The 15,211-nt window shown below is 35.9% G+C and overlaps 1 protein-coding gene across 1 annotated transcript; it reads left to right on the forward strand.

The window, feature by feature from the left end:
* Window positions 1–286: 286 nt before the first annotated feature.
* On the forward strand, window positions 287–14,660 carry LOC138697081 (uncharacterized). Its single transcript, XM_069822677.1, has 8 exons — window positions 287–383; window positions 3,160–3,290; window positions 3,763–3,844; window positions 4,547–4,593; window positions 6,993–7,028; window positions 9,030–9,165; window positions 12,909–12,991; window positions 14,505–14,660. Exons 1-8 carry the CDS (start codon window positions 287–289, stop codon window positions 14,658–14,660), a joined length of 768 nt encoding a protein of 255 aa, XP_069678778.1.
* The last annotated feature ends 551 nt before the right edge of the window (window positions 14,661–15,211 follow it).

Genomic DNA, 15,211 nt, shown 5'->3' on the forward strand with positions numbered 1-15,211 from the left:
TACACTGCGGTCCAAGTTACACGGACTTCCTCGACATCAATTTCAAATCTGTATAGGCAATAATGCCATTTCTTGTATTTCCTGGGCAAAAGAAAATCCCATTTGTATACAATTAATGTTTTATGTAACATGCTTCTACATTGACGCTGCTTGCCAGCTGGAACAGATATGGAATTTACTTACATTACATTAAATTCAATTTAGACACAAAATTGATAAATTAATTATTGCGCAATATACGTATTTACACACAATTGATATAACAAATATATTTTGAAAGCCCAACATGTATAAAAGCTTGCAGGTCGAGACTTACTCAGCATTCACGATGAAGTCTCTTTTCGTGGTCGCAGTAGTGTCCCTAGGAGTGCTGGGGTTCTCAGGTGAGTACCAAGTGTGAAGGGAACATCATCAGTACTCTTATTATTGTACAAAGCAAGCGGTTACAGACATGATAGAACTATTTTGAGGTAGAATAAATCTTTTTCAATGCTTGGTATAGGAAGCCAAATCCCTCAGAATGTTTCACGAAATTAGACGAGATTTAAAATGTTCTACGACTTTTCGTCCCAGACGGAACACAAGAGTAACATTCGTCCAACATTATTCAAACTTTCAAAGTATCCTTACGTCACACCTTGGAATTAAGAACGATATATCTCACAGAATAAATATTTAAAATCTCATTATTACTATTATTTCCAATATTATTATTATTATTATTATTATTATTATTATTATTATTATTATTATTATTATTACTTCCTTACTGGCTTTTAAGGAACCCGAAGGTTCATTGCCGCCCTCACATAAGCCCGCCATTGGTCCCTATCCTGAGTAAGATTAATCCAATCTCTATCATCATATCCCACCTCCCTCAAATCCATTTTAATATTATCTTCCCATCTACGTCTCGGCCTCCCCAAAGGTCTTTTTTCCCTCCGGTCACCCAACTAACCATCTATATGCATTTCTGGATTCGCCCATACGTGCTACATGCCCTGCCCATCTCAAATGTCTGGATTTAATGTTCCTAATTATGTCAGGTGAAAAATACAATGCGTGCAGTTCTGTGTTGTGTAACGTTCTCCATTCTCCTGTAACTTCATCCCTCTTAGCCCCAAATATTTTCCTAAGCACCTTATTCTAAAACACCCTTAACCTATGTTCCTCTCTCAAAGTGAGAGTCCAAGTTTCACAAACATAAAAAAACAACCGGTAATATAATTGTTTTATAAATTCTAACTTTCAGATTTTTTGACAGCAGAATGGATGATAAAAAGCTTCTCAACCGAATAATAACAGGCATTTCCCATATTTATTCTATGTTTAATTTCCTCCCGAGTATCATTTACATTAGTTGTTACTGTTGCTCCCAGGTATCTCAATTGTTCCACCTCTTCAAAGGATAAATTTCCAATTTTTATATTTCCATTTCGTACAAAATTCTCGTCACGAGACATAATCATATTATTATTATTATTATTATTATTATTATTGCCATTTCTTACAATTATTTTTATTGTCTCACTAATATTACTTATCTAACTTTCATTATTCACTTTCATGCTGTTTTACGGTTGGGCTCGCGTCTGTTACCCGCGGATAAGAGATTGCACTATGGTGCATCCGTAGCTGCTGATAAGTATGCTCTATCCCCCTGCATGCTGCACGATGGGGCATATTACGTTGCACTACTTATCCTTTACCCATTTCAGCTAGTGTTGACTACCACGGATCTAAAAATTATTAATGTAGGGTAATAACTACAGTAAGCCAATTGTATTCAATTAGAATTAGAGTCTGGCTGGGAGGAAGAGAAGGTCTACTGACCTTAGCTCTGCCAGATTAAATAAATAAATTATTATTATTATTATTATTATTATTATTATATTATTATTATTATTATTATCATTATTATTATATGCATTTATCTTCATCCTTACTACCCACAACTGAGATCTCTTTTGGAAAGCATGTACGGTCAAAGACCGGTGCACTGGATTAAGACCCGGAATATAATTGTTGAATAAGCTATATAGTTTCGGAATATGTATGATAAGAACTTTCTTGTGTTAAATATTAACGTACGTTGTTAAAATGTTTCGACCTATTTTCGGTCATCTTCGGAACTGGTCGTTGTTGGTCTTGGCGCCTCTTGTTTCCTGTGTGGGTGCGTTCGTAGTGTAGAGTCAAAGAGTGTATGTGTTTTGAAATTGAGTTGTGTGTTGAAAATATCGTTGGGATGTGTTTTCGTGTGTATATTTCATATTGTTCTAGTGTGTTGAGTTCTGGCTTTTTGGTTAGATGTGCACACTCCAACGACATTCTCAACACACAACTCAATTTAAAAATACATACACTCTTTGACTCTACACTACGAACGCACCCACACAAGAAACAAGAGGCGCCAAGACCAACAACGACCAGATCCGAAGATGACCGAAAATAGGTCGAAACATGTTAACAAGGTACGTTAATAATATTCAACACAAGAAAGTTCTTATCATACATATTCCGAAGTTATACAGTGTTAACAGCTGTGTAATCAAGATGTATAAACTATATAGCTCAGGAACATATCGCTTAGCATCTACTAACAACACTCTATCAGCAGTAAATCTTACATTTCATTTTTCTTCCTTCTACTATCACTCCTGTCATCTTCTGAAAACAGTTCCTCACTAAATCCTCCAAGTAGACTTTGAACAGGGTAGGTAATAAAGGGTATCCTTGTTGTAGTCCTCTTCCTATTCCACTTCCATCATTCAATTCTTCTTCTACCTGACTTTGACAGATATAAAAGATTATTTAAGACCCTGCTCTCTTTCGAACCCACAGTAATTTTTTTCAGGATCCCCATAACCTTATAGGACTAATTTATTTAATGTGTGATCTGTTATCATTCCTTATTCACGGGTATATGGGAAGTTAGTATAGCTACGTAGTAATAATTTAAAACACCGTTATAGTTGTTCTGCAAGTAGAGTTATATGAAGCAAGTAACCACTTACATATATGAATGTTTATGAAATAACATTTCATATAAATAACAAAAAGATAAAAATATGCCTACACGGATATTTAAATCTTCTGAACATTCTTGTCGCGAAGTTGACAAACATACAGTACATTACACGATCTATTTCTTCATTGCAGAACATTCCTCGTCCCTGGATGTGGATATGGCCGGACTTAAAGTTTTTCTGTTGTCTAATGTCGGACTCCAACCCTTCACCGCTGCTCATTTGTCAAGAACACGGCGTAACGATGAAGACTTTGAAGAAATGGTACATTATCTATACTTCTATGACACCATATTAGAGTACTTTCTTAGCCTGATAGTGCCGAGTATATTATCAGTAAGACATTAGCTCCATTCTGGGATTGATCGTGCGCGACAAAAACCTGAAATCCTAGCATAGATAAAGGCTGTGTTGCCAGACTGTACCCATAGAACCATCACAGCTTTGGTGTGGTGAGGAGACTAGACAACAATGCATTTTCGAGCAGCACGTATTACGTTATGTGCAACACTGCCATATTTAAGGTACTCAGCGTATCTTCTGCTGGGAATGTCCTTAGAATGTCTCACAATGTTCATTCACATCGCATTTACTTCTTTTTGAAAATACGCCTGTGGGAACTTTCATCTTCTTCCAACATGCCGAACACCTGGTTCAAATCTGAACCTTTCACTTCGGAACTGATCGCAAGCAATGTGCATTTATTAACAGTTTGTTTTGTATTTACGTTTTCCAGTCATGCTGCGGAGATTTCAACAGAGATATGGTGAAGAAAAGGGCTAAACTTCGGAGGGAGTGTTACAATTCTATGAGAAATAGTAAGTTTTATATTATCGGTCGCATGAAATACATTATGCAACGAGCCTATTATGGTAGTAATTAAGATGCCAGTATGTTTCTGAAACGAGCGCAAGCAAGTTTCATACGACTTTTTATGCTCGACCATATTTCTAACTTGAAATTATTCATAAGTATTCATGTTATTCTTATCTGACTGGGGAGCGGAACTGACCTTGTGCAATATCTCGTAAATTGTGAGATGTGCGTAGACGCAAAAGTATTGATTTTTTCCGAGACACAAATGTCATTGACCTTGATATAATCTAGAGAGTAAAATAAACATTAATCTTCATATACGGTAACCTTGAAATAAATTTAGACAGTGAAAACCGAGATGACAAATTGAATTTATTTGAATATAACTTACAATTAACGCTAATTATTATAGTAACAGAACATAACCTTCTGCGACAGCATTGGATTTCCAGCCTCCGTGACGTTTCGCTAGTTGTCTTCCGATTGCATATCCGAGAATAATCTATACTTGCGCTTTCATATTGCTACAATAATGTTTTCTGATTGGTGGAACACCTGAACTTTAATGAATAGGTGTACGTTAATGAGTTCCATTAAAGGGCTGCAACCAGGTGTATAATTACTGCATTTCGGCATGGTCGAGCATAAATTTCTTTTATGAATTTCCAAATAAATAAAGAAATAATATTAACTCATTATTTCAGAAAAATTCCAATGCGATAAATCAAAAGAAACCCTTCAAGCTGCATACGTGAGTATTCTTTTTGTTATAACTCCTGTTAGAATTAAGCATAAGATAATATCCAATCCGAACAATTATCATATTTCCATACATAGACTGGTATACCCATTACGCTGATATGCTTCTCGTAGTTCTATTTTTCAGACATGTGAGTTTAGTTAGGATACAATAAACGTACCTTCTCCTTAACTTATACAGTTTCACATAATAACTAGGATCTAATTAATTGCTATTATAATTACCTAATAATGTAATCAGTACATGAATACTAATTTCCTGTTTTAAACTTATATTCGCATCCTCGTCACATTTCTACCTACAGTCCAGGATGGAAGAGAACACTTGGAATTCTTTTAAAAAGTTTTTTGAGATCGTAACGGGCCATTAGGCTCAATGACATGAAATTAAAATGGTAATAAATATTAAAATTATTGAAATAGAGCTGAAGGAGAGTTAAATGTGGTACAGTTTTCGTTGTCACATCTCGAAGATCAGTCAGCTGGTTTCGGTGCAGTGTTGTTGTTGACGTGATATAATCAGATCAGTTATTCAGCTGAGACTGACGTTCGAACATAATTCCTCCTACATGAAGAATCAATAGCATATGTAATCATTTCACGTCACAATTTTATTTATTGTGTGTTCAATTTTAACATGTTATGATAAAATGCAATACCACGGGTGATTACTTTACATATGTATATGTAATTTCAACAACATAATTTTTCAAACACAGCAATTATTTTGCATTAAGTATGTTCGTAACCTGCTTGTTTTAACTTATACAATATATGGAACATAATACTTCCACAAGAAGAATTCAATAACATATGTAATTATTAGACTTCGTTGAATTGCCACACGCAGCATGCAATCAGGTTGCCGATGTACGGTAGTATAGAGCAGGTGAGCGACCGCCCGGTCTCGTAGTATAAGCAGTTCATGTTAAGAGTTGTGACCGGTCCAAATAGATATAGCAGCTACAGCTAATGTATACCTATGTAAGCACATGTTTCTGCATTACTGTGGTTGGAATAGTCAAAGCTTAACATTTGTTCAGTGCAGATAAGAATTCAATCAAACATACTACAATGAGAGTGTTGCTGTTCCAAATAATTGTCCCTGGAATACCCTTACCCCCACAGCCAGTCTTGACCCGTTGGAAAACGTGGTTGGATGCTGTTAATTATTATGCAGAATTTTACGGAAAAATAATGGAGGTAATTGATGCATTGGATAGCACAGACAGTTCCGCTGTTGCAGCTGTAAATTCATTGCTTCTGAACAGCTATTGGAAGATATTAAGTTCATTGATTATAATTTTAAAATCGTGTCCAAAAGCATCACCGTCTTAGAATCGTCTAAACTACAACTCTCAGAAGCCCTTAATATAGTGCATAAAGTATCACAAGCCGTTACCCAAAATAACAATTCACTAATTTCAGAAAAAGTGAAATGTAAGTTGAACATTATTGCTAAAAATTCTGCCTATTCACAACTTCGTATTATAAATACTATCAGGTCAAGACAAGACGTCTGAAGTTGGTGTACTAAAAAGTAGTAACTTTCCGTTCTTCAAAAATGCACCTACAGTATTACATCGTGTGATGTTGAACGTACATTTTCCCAATATAAAAACTGTTTGAGTGACCATCGGAGGAGGTTCACTTTACAGTCGCTCAAAATTTACGTAAACTCTTTACTGGAATGCACATATTCAAGGATGATGTGAATATATTGCATTAAATTTTAAGAGTTAATATATATCTCACTATAAAATAATTGTGTATTTATACGTTTAGACATTTCCTACTTCAATGATCATTCATTATATTTCTTGAATGCAGGACACAGGTTTCATTGTAACCGAAGTATACTGCTCAGTGTTTACATCAGAGGCAAACTCCATGCGTTGCACGACCCCCTTCTCATACAGTCTATACTGCGTGCGTAGTAAATCTTACGATTCTCGTGGCAATTCCACGAAGTCTACTAATTATTTTATGTCACAATTTTGTGTTCAATTTCAATATTTATGACAAAATGAAAATATTGTTCATGTAAACACCTGAGTCAGGACGCATCTAATTATAATGTAACACTCAACAAGTCAAGTGGTAACGAAGTTTGTTTGCCCGAATATTACTTCATTCAACTAATATTTGTATTTAGTATTTAGCGTGTATAATATGATACTTGTGATGATCTGATGATGGCAACCAATTGCCGAAAACGTTAATGCTATCAATAAATGTGGCTTAGTTAATAATATAAGATTACACATTACAAGATAAGCAAACACACGGACACATTAAACCTATATTCACTTTATTCAATTGCTTATCGGTCTACACCGCCTCTTCAAAATGAAAATAATGTATTAACATTTGAAAAAATATATGTTTCAGTGTGCGGAGGAATGTATGTGCGAGAGACAAAGCATGGTAAGTGTGTTAAAATACTGAGTAAGTACATAAACGTCTTCTAATTTCTTCAAAGTTTAAGTTTCAATACAGGCACAGTGCTTACTTACTTACTTGCATTTAAGGAACCCGGAGGTTCATTGCCGCCCTCACATAAGCCCACCATTGGTCCCTATCCTGAGCAAGATTAATCCAGTCTCTACCATCATATCCTACCTCCCTCAAATCCATTTTAATATTATCTTCCCATCTACGTCTCGGCCTCCCTAAAGGTCTTTTCCCCTCCGGCCTCCCCACCAACATTCTATATGCATTTCTGGATTCGCCCATACGTGCTACATGTCCTGCCCATCTCAAACGTCTGGATTTAATGTTCCTAATTACGTCAGGTGAAGAATACAATGCGTGCAGCTCTCTGTTGTGTAACTTTCTCCATTCTCCTGTAATTTCATCCCTCTTAGCCCCAAATATTTTCCTAAATACCTTATTCTCAAACACCCTTAACCTATGTTCATCTCTCAAAGTGACAGTCCAAGTTTCACAACCATAAAGAAAAACCGGTAATATAACTGTTTTATAAATTCTAACTTTCAGTTTTTTTGACAGCAGACTGGATGATAAAAGCTTCTCAACCAAATAATAACAGGCATTTCCCATATTTATTCTGCGTTTAATTTCCTCCCGAGTGTCATTTATATTTGTTACTGTTGCTCCAAGATATTTGAATTTCTCCACCTCTTCAGAAGATAAATTTCCAATTTTTATATTTCCATTCCGTACAAATTCTCGTCACGAGACATAATCATATACTTTGTCTTTTAGGGATTTACTTCCAAACCTATCTCTTTACTTGCTTCCAGTAAAATTCCCGTGTTTTTCTCTAATCGTTTGTGGATTTTCTCCTAACATATTCACGTCATCCGCATAGATAAGCAGCTGATGTAACCCGTTCAATTCCAAACCCTCTCTGTTATCCTGAACTTTCCTAATGGCATATTCTAGAGCAAAGTTAAAAAGTAAAGGTGATAGTGCATCTCCTTGCTTTAGCCTGCAGTGAATTGGAAACGCATCCGACAGAATCTGACCTACACGAACTCTTCTGTACGTTTCACTGAGACACATTTTAAGTAATCGAACTAGTTTCTTGGGAATACCAAATTCAATAAGAATATCATATAAAACTTCTCTCTTAACCGAGTCATATGCCTTTTTGAAATCTATGAATAACTGATGCACTGTACCCTTATACTCCCATTTTTCTCCATTATCTGTCGAATACAAAATATCTGTTCAATAGTTGATCTATTACACCTAAAACCACACTGATGATCCCGAATAATTTCATCTGCATATGAAGTTAATTTTCTCAAATAAATTATTACATATTTTTTATTGGAAACTTTTGACATAGGCTATGCGTTATATATTTTTTTCCGGGTGAAAATTGTTGCATATTAGTTTATTGCAAATATGTTAGTATTGACCAAAAAAGATCAAGACTGGTGAGTGCAACTATTTACACTATTTTTGAGTGCTGTGATCGAGTTAACAAAATAAGAATTAAAATCCTCAGATTCAAGATTAATATAATTACTTCCACCACCATAAGATCTATTATCATTAATAATTTTCCATGCCGCTTTACACTTATTAGTAGAATTGTATATACAAGAAGCATTAAATAGCAATCGTAATGATTTGTAAAGCAAATTAACGTAATTCACGGTTACTGAATTAATGTCTGACGTTCTCTTGTTTTATAAATTGTTAAAATCTTCTAATTTTTAATCATGATCCACTGATTAAATAATTTCTTCATTTTTTGGACATAGGTTTCTTAAGGAAATGTTAAGTCCCTACTTTCTACACCCGGAAAACACACCGCTTTGATTCACAATATTTATTGTTGTGATAATTTATATGAAATTTTATCGCCATGATCCTAATTTATACAGAATAAATAAATAAATGAAAAAGTGGAAAGAGATCGTGTCAGAAATGAATTGTTCTATATAATTTCAGTGTGATGGGAATGGAAATCTGAAGCCGCGTGTCTTCGAAAAGAAATGCCGACAATATTTTATACAGCAAGAATTGAATGATATTGCCAAATCATTTTGTGATGAAGCTTCCGACGGAGCGCAATTTCACGCAAAAGGTTAGTTTGCTGAATCTGCATGAGCGGCCTACGTCCTGATACAACTGTCATGTTTCTGCATTCTAGAATTCTTCTTCGATGTGATTATGAATTGGTAATTTTTTCACTGTGTCACACCAAACTTCTTTGTGATTTCCCACATTTCGCACATAGGATAAGGTTGCCTATATCGCACCACTTTAGCATTTATAATTTTTATTGAACAATACAATTTTTATTTTCTGCATTCCTTTACAGAAATACATTCCCAGAACATTTACCGTTCATGTAAAAAAGAATCCTTGAACTTGATTTATTATTTTTGAAGTAGAATGACATTTTCGAAACACTTCTCAGTGGTGCCATTTAGGCAACTAGTTTCCTAAATAGCACCTGCGGTTTCTTAAATCGCACCTCTTTAACTGCAGGGAACAGGATGAAGGAAAGCTTTTAATATTGAACATATTGAACAGTACTTGAATGAATAATGTAATAAATGCAAATTAGAAGTTTATTGAAATTAATTTAAGAGAATAACGTAGCTTCAAATGAAATTGAAAAAATAGAGCATAAATTACCTAACATTTAAACTTCCTGAATGCGTTTTTTATTGCTACACATTTGCCACGTGCTTCACCAGGCAGTTCAGACTGTAAACTGCGTCACCTTTTCTCCACGATTATCTCGAAGCCACCTAAGAACTGCTTCATGATATAGCTGTCTGAAATGATTTGAAGATAGAAACATCTAAAGGCTGGGCCTCTGAGTATTATGACGAGGAAGCTGAAATAGGAGCACATCATTTTCCCGAGATAATCTAGCTTCTAAATTTTTGGAATTGTTCGTATAGGTGGATATACAGAAGCAGCACTTTTTTCTATGGCAGGTTTGAGCTATTCGACAAATAGTTCACTGCTGATGTAACCTAAATCAGAGCAGACAACTCACGATCCTGGAAGAACATCAACTGATAATGTAGGATGCACTGTTTGACGTTTAAAATTTTTCATTGGTGGCACGAAATATCTGCTACGCTTGTACAACATACACTTGTTGTATTAACGCCCTTTTCACCATTTGACATTGCACCCACTTGATGCACTCTTCGTTCAGTTAAAATTTTTGGGCCTTCTTTTGTACGGCTAGAATTGCTACAGTTGCTCATATCGCACCGGTGCGAATTAGGCACCTACAAAGTGGTGCGAATTAAGAAACTACGTCATAAGTTATTATTTCCTTCATTCTAGCCTATAATCACCACATGTTCGAAAATCCTACTAAGTTAAATGTTCTTTAATATTTCTTTTAACCAATAACATCTAAAGATTATGGATTCCTTTGCATACAAGTCCGTTATTTAGTTACAAAATGTTAGCTAAATATACATCCACCTGAGCGATTATATTAGATACACTATCACCACGCTGCTGACACAAAGAAGTGGCAGAAATCAAGTGACATGGTGGAAGTTCATATGGTAGATTGTAACAATACCACTAGATGCTACGCTACTACAGTAACTTGTTTTAAACTAGCAGTGGTGCGATTTATGCTACTCTTCCCTACATGTGTGCTAATGGAAAGAATTAATATCAGCGTCTGCAGTTTCCTCCGTAAGCCTCTCAGACATTACATCGTCAACCTCGTCTATAAACTGGTATGGCATAGTTGCGCCCCGAAGAAATCAGGTAGCAGAATGGACATGGCATAGTTGCGCCCCGAAGAAATCAGGTAACAGAATGGACAAGGCATAGTTGCGCCCCGAAGAAATCAGGTAGCACAATTGACATGGCATAGTTGCGACTCGAAGAAATCAGGTAGCACAATGGACATGGCATAGTTGCGCCCCGAAGAAATCAGGTAGCACAATGGACATGGCATAGTTGCGCCCCGAAGAAATCAGGTAGCACAATGGACATGGCATAGTTGCGCCTCGAAGAAATCAGGTAGCAGAATGGACATGGCATAGTTGCGCCCTGATGGGTATAGTACACACGGAAGTGACTGTCATAAAAATAAATGAATTACTTTAAAATATTATAGTGGTAGCTACATTTTTTTTAAGAACATGTATCTGTCTATTTTATCACTTCTGAAGTCCTCGATCATGTGGTTTAAAAAAGGGAGTCTTTCACGATATGTCTTATTATTGCAGTAATTTTTCAAATTTAAGCTGTTCAAAGTTATATATGTTTTTGTTTGTATATCTTTTAAAACAGTTAAAAATACTGGAAGGTTGGGATGTTCTTGGTAGAATGATTTGTTATAACTAGCGTGGAATGATTCATAAGGTTGGTTGATTACGAGGCTCGAGTTCCCGTAATGCCTTTTTCTCTCTACCTATTTCATCGGGGCGCAACTATGCCATGCACTTTTCTCTACCTGATGGAAACGGGGCGCAACTATGCCCACAAAACAAGGACCCTTTTTTATCTGCTGCATCCTACCTGACCGTAGGGTGCAATCATGCCCTGCCCCTATAAATGCCTGTAGGGTTTCTGAGATCGAGAGCCAATAATTTACATTTTCTGGTTCCAATGTAGAAACAAAGTTGAGCTGTCATTTACTAAAAAGAAAAACATATAATAACCTTAAGACCATCTCTTTTTTTATCTACATTCGGCCTGACAGACACGGAGTGATCATTTTTGCTAGGAAAATATGTGCGAGACCCGTCGGGTTAAAGATGTAAACTCTAATTATTTCGTAGATAAATGTTAACAAAAATTCAAACCGAGATTAATTTTTTTATAAAACACAAAGACTGGTTTATTATATTTTTGTTTATTTAATTAATTAATTTATTTATTTTTATTGCTAGTAATACAAATTAATAAATATAATGAAAGATGAACTAGCCCACTTCTGAATGAGTAAGACTCGTGCTCAGGAGGGGATTCCAATACAGACAAAAATAAAATTAATATTGAGAGTGAATACAGATTAAATAGTGTTTAATATGTTTAAACCCAAACTATAAATCCAATAGAATTTTATTTTTTTATTAATTTGAAAAGGATTCGTGGTTGAAATATTATTGCAATAAAATTTGTTTAATAATCTGGGACCTTGACTCATGCTATGATAAAAAACTGCATTGGTTTTACATTTTGGTTCAGACAAACGCAGAGAATACATATTTTTAGTTCTACATTTATGTATATACCTTTCAAGGTTATTAAAATTTCTATGAAAATATTTTAATAAAATAAAATAATACATTTGTTTAATGTTGAAAACTTTGAAATGTTTAAACAACAATTCAGTTGGGTAATCTTTCTGCTTTTTTAAACAAATTTTTAATACTTTTTTTCTGTAGTAAAATTAACGGATAAAGGTTGGATTTATAAGTTCCACCCCAACCTGTAATATCATACATAAATATAGATTGAAATAATGTTAAATAAATTACACGTAAACAGTTAAGTGACAAAATATTTCTTAGAACAACAAAGTAGCAATGTTTTACGTAATTTATTACAAATATAATGAATATGATTATTCCATTTTAAATGATTATCAATAATTATATCTAATATTTAACCTCATTAACATCATTCATAACTGAACAATAATTGCAATTTATATTGGAACAATCAGAATTATGCATTTTAATTTATAGTATAGATGAAATTGGTTTATTACTTTTATTATTTAAAGAAAATGGGATAGCTATTGTTTTATCTTTATTAATTAGAAAACTTTACATGATAATAAGCGCAAATAAATGTTACGAATGTAAAGGCACATAATGTACCTTCCAGGTGTAGCAGAAGACCTAGGATTGAAATCCTGCAACCTGGCTGCAGGCCTGGTTCACAATTTCATCCACTCTGCCGTATTAGCAGTAAGTATCAGATAGAATCATGACTGAACACAAACCGCTCTACAGGACTGAAATAGACAGCATTACTAATGTGACAACGCCTAGAAATAGCATCAGCTGAATCGTCCAAGTCACTAGGACTAGAGATGTGCGCGGGCCTGAAGCCGAGTACTTCTCAAGCAGTAAGCCCACTAAATCTGCCCGCGGTCCTTACGGTCTCTTCACTCATAGTTCGAACTCGAGGCAGCGAACTCTGAGCCCGTGTCGAAAGACAGATTAGCCTTTCCTTTTCTGTCCCCCTTTCGTTAATAGATCTATTAGTAAGTCAAAACCTTCAGGTGTATGTATAATGTTAACCATTCTTTTTCTGAATACTGCATGGCATAACAATAAATTCTTTAAATGTGTCCAAAATCTAATAAATACCTATAAAAATTGTATTCCACCTACTTTCATTATTTGCAATATAATGATATATTTTTTTTATTTCTCTTGTACGGAGGAGGAACCCGAAGGCTTACACTGCAGTCTGATGCTTATTGTGCTTACCACTTCATTCCTATGAATGACTGCGTAGCCGAACGGCCACGCTCTTGTACAAGTACAGCATGCCGCACCGTGAACTTAACCCGGGTTATAGTATGGATGATAATATGCGAATTAATAATGGCGAAATGAGTCCGAGGTCCAATGTCGAATGTTACCCTACAATTCTGCTTTAATTGGTTGAGGGAATACCACGGATAAACCCAAATACGTTAGTTGTCCCAACTAGAATTTGACGATAGCCAGACGTGCTAACCATTACTCCAAAGTGGTGGACTATATAATTCTGTTACTGTAACATTAAACGTGTTCAAAATCAAATATTAAAATTAATACATATTGTGAATTTTATTTCACACAACAATGTTACTTTTAGATTCATTTTCCGGCCTGAGAGGCCGTGGTCTATTGGTTGGTTTTATACCAGACGTTTCGTCTGCAACTGCGGCAGACATCTTCAGTGGAGTGGTATCCGAGGTCGCAAGACTCTTCTCGGCGTACCTGAGGCAACTGATGAGGCAACTAGGTACGCCGAGAAGAGTCTTGCGACCTCGGATACCACTCCACTGAAGATGTCTGCCGCAGTTGCAGACGAAACGTCTGGTATAAAACCAACCAATAGACCACGGCCTCTCAGCCCGGAAAATGAATCTAGATCTATAGACTCCGGCCGTGAAAGCCTACACTGCAATGTTACTTCTATTTACAACAATAATGACTTTCTATAACTGAATTTAAACACTCCCGTCAACAATGGGCATTTCACTCTACACACAGCAACACAGTATTCGTTATTGCACTCCACAGACGACAATGACAATTCACTTGGATTATTGAGAACAACAATGTACTGCTAATCTCAACTAATGATCACAAAGCACTATTTACAAAACAAAACTGTCAGTTCTCAGTTCACAGTTCGTTGTCTTGGCTAGTTCTTCTAGCTCATTCACTCAAGTTCACAGTATATCGAACTCAAGACTTCCAGAGACAGTCCACTGCACTCGAACTCAAGACTTGCGGATACGCCGCACTCACCGGGTCGCTGCCACAGTTGCGGTCCTCCTCAAGTCGAACCCAGATCTCGAAGGCTGGCTTCCTAGCTCGTCCACTGTTGCTTGACAAGACTGACTCACTGTTCTAAACTGAACTGGCTCGCTGTCCAAACTAAACTGGCTCTCTCGAAGGCTGCTCGCTTTTTATTAGTTAAACCACACTTCGCGAACCTTCGACCCTGGAAGTTTCTGTTTCTGGACGATTCCCGGTCTCCCCAACACTTAGACTGCAGACTTCCTTTACGTCCGTCGCAGTCGGTTTTCTTCCCCTCTCCCTTCGACACGTGCCGCGCCGCCTCCTCGCGAACCCTCCCTTCTGCCGCACGCGCACGAAGCTCTCCGAAGCGGCCAGGCACGACGAGAATATTCGGCCTGCAGCCACAATATATATTAAAATTGAAGGAGATATACTACAGCTGTATGAGCACTTTTTATGTCTGTTGAACTTTTTAATCATACAGTACATGTTTCGGTGAATGCTTCCCTATCTTCAGTGATATCAAGATTGCAACGGAAACAATTGCAATTAATAACTATAATAGTTGCTTAGCAGATGTTAAAATTTGAAATTTTAAAATAATTAAAAAAAATGAATTGTCATAAAATTGCAGTAATATACAATATATTTTGTTGACTTAAA

The sequence above is a fragment of the Periplaneta americana genome, chromosome 3 (assembly GCF_040183065.1).
Source record: "Periplaneta americana isolate PAMFEO1 chromosome 3, P.americana_PAMFEO1_priV1, whole genome shotgun sequence".
Taxonomy (NCBI): Eukaryota; Metazoa; Arthropoda; class Insecta; order Blattodea; family Blattidae; genus Periplaneta; species Periplaneta americana.

Coding starts and splice junctions, on each gene's coding strand:
- LOC138697081 (XM_069822677.1), top strand. CDS start 287: ATGTATAAAAGCTTGCAGGTCGAGACTTACTCAGCATTCACGATGAAG. Junction 3,291..3,762: donor ATGAAGACTTTGAAGAAATG/GTACATTATCTA, acceptor TACGTTTTCCAG/TCATGCTGCGGAGATTTCAA. Junction 12,992..14,504: donor TCCACTCTGCCGTATTAGCA/GTAAGTATCAGA, acceptor CAAGACTTCCAG/AGACAGTCCACTGCACTCGA.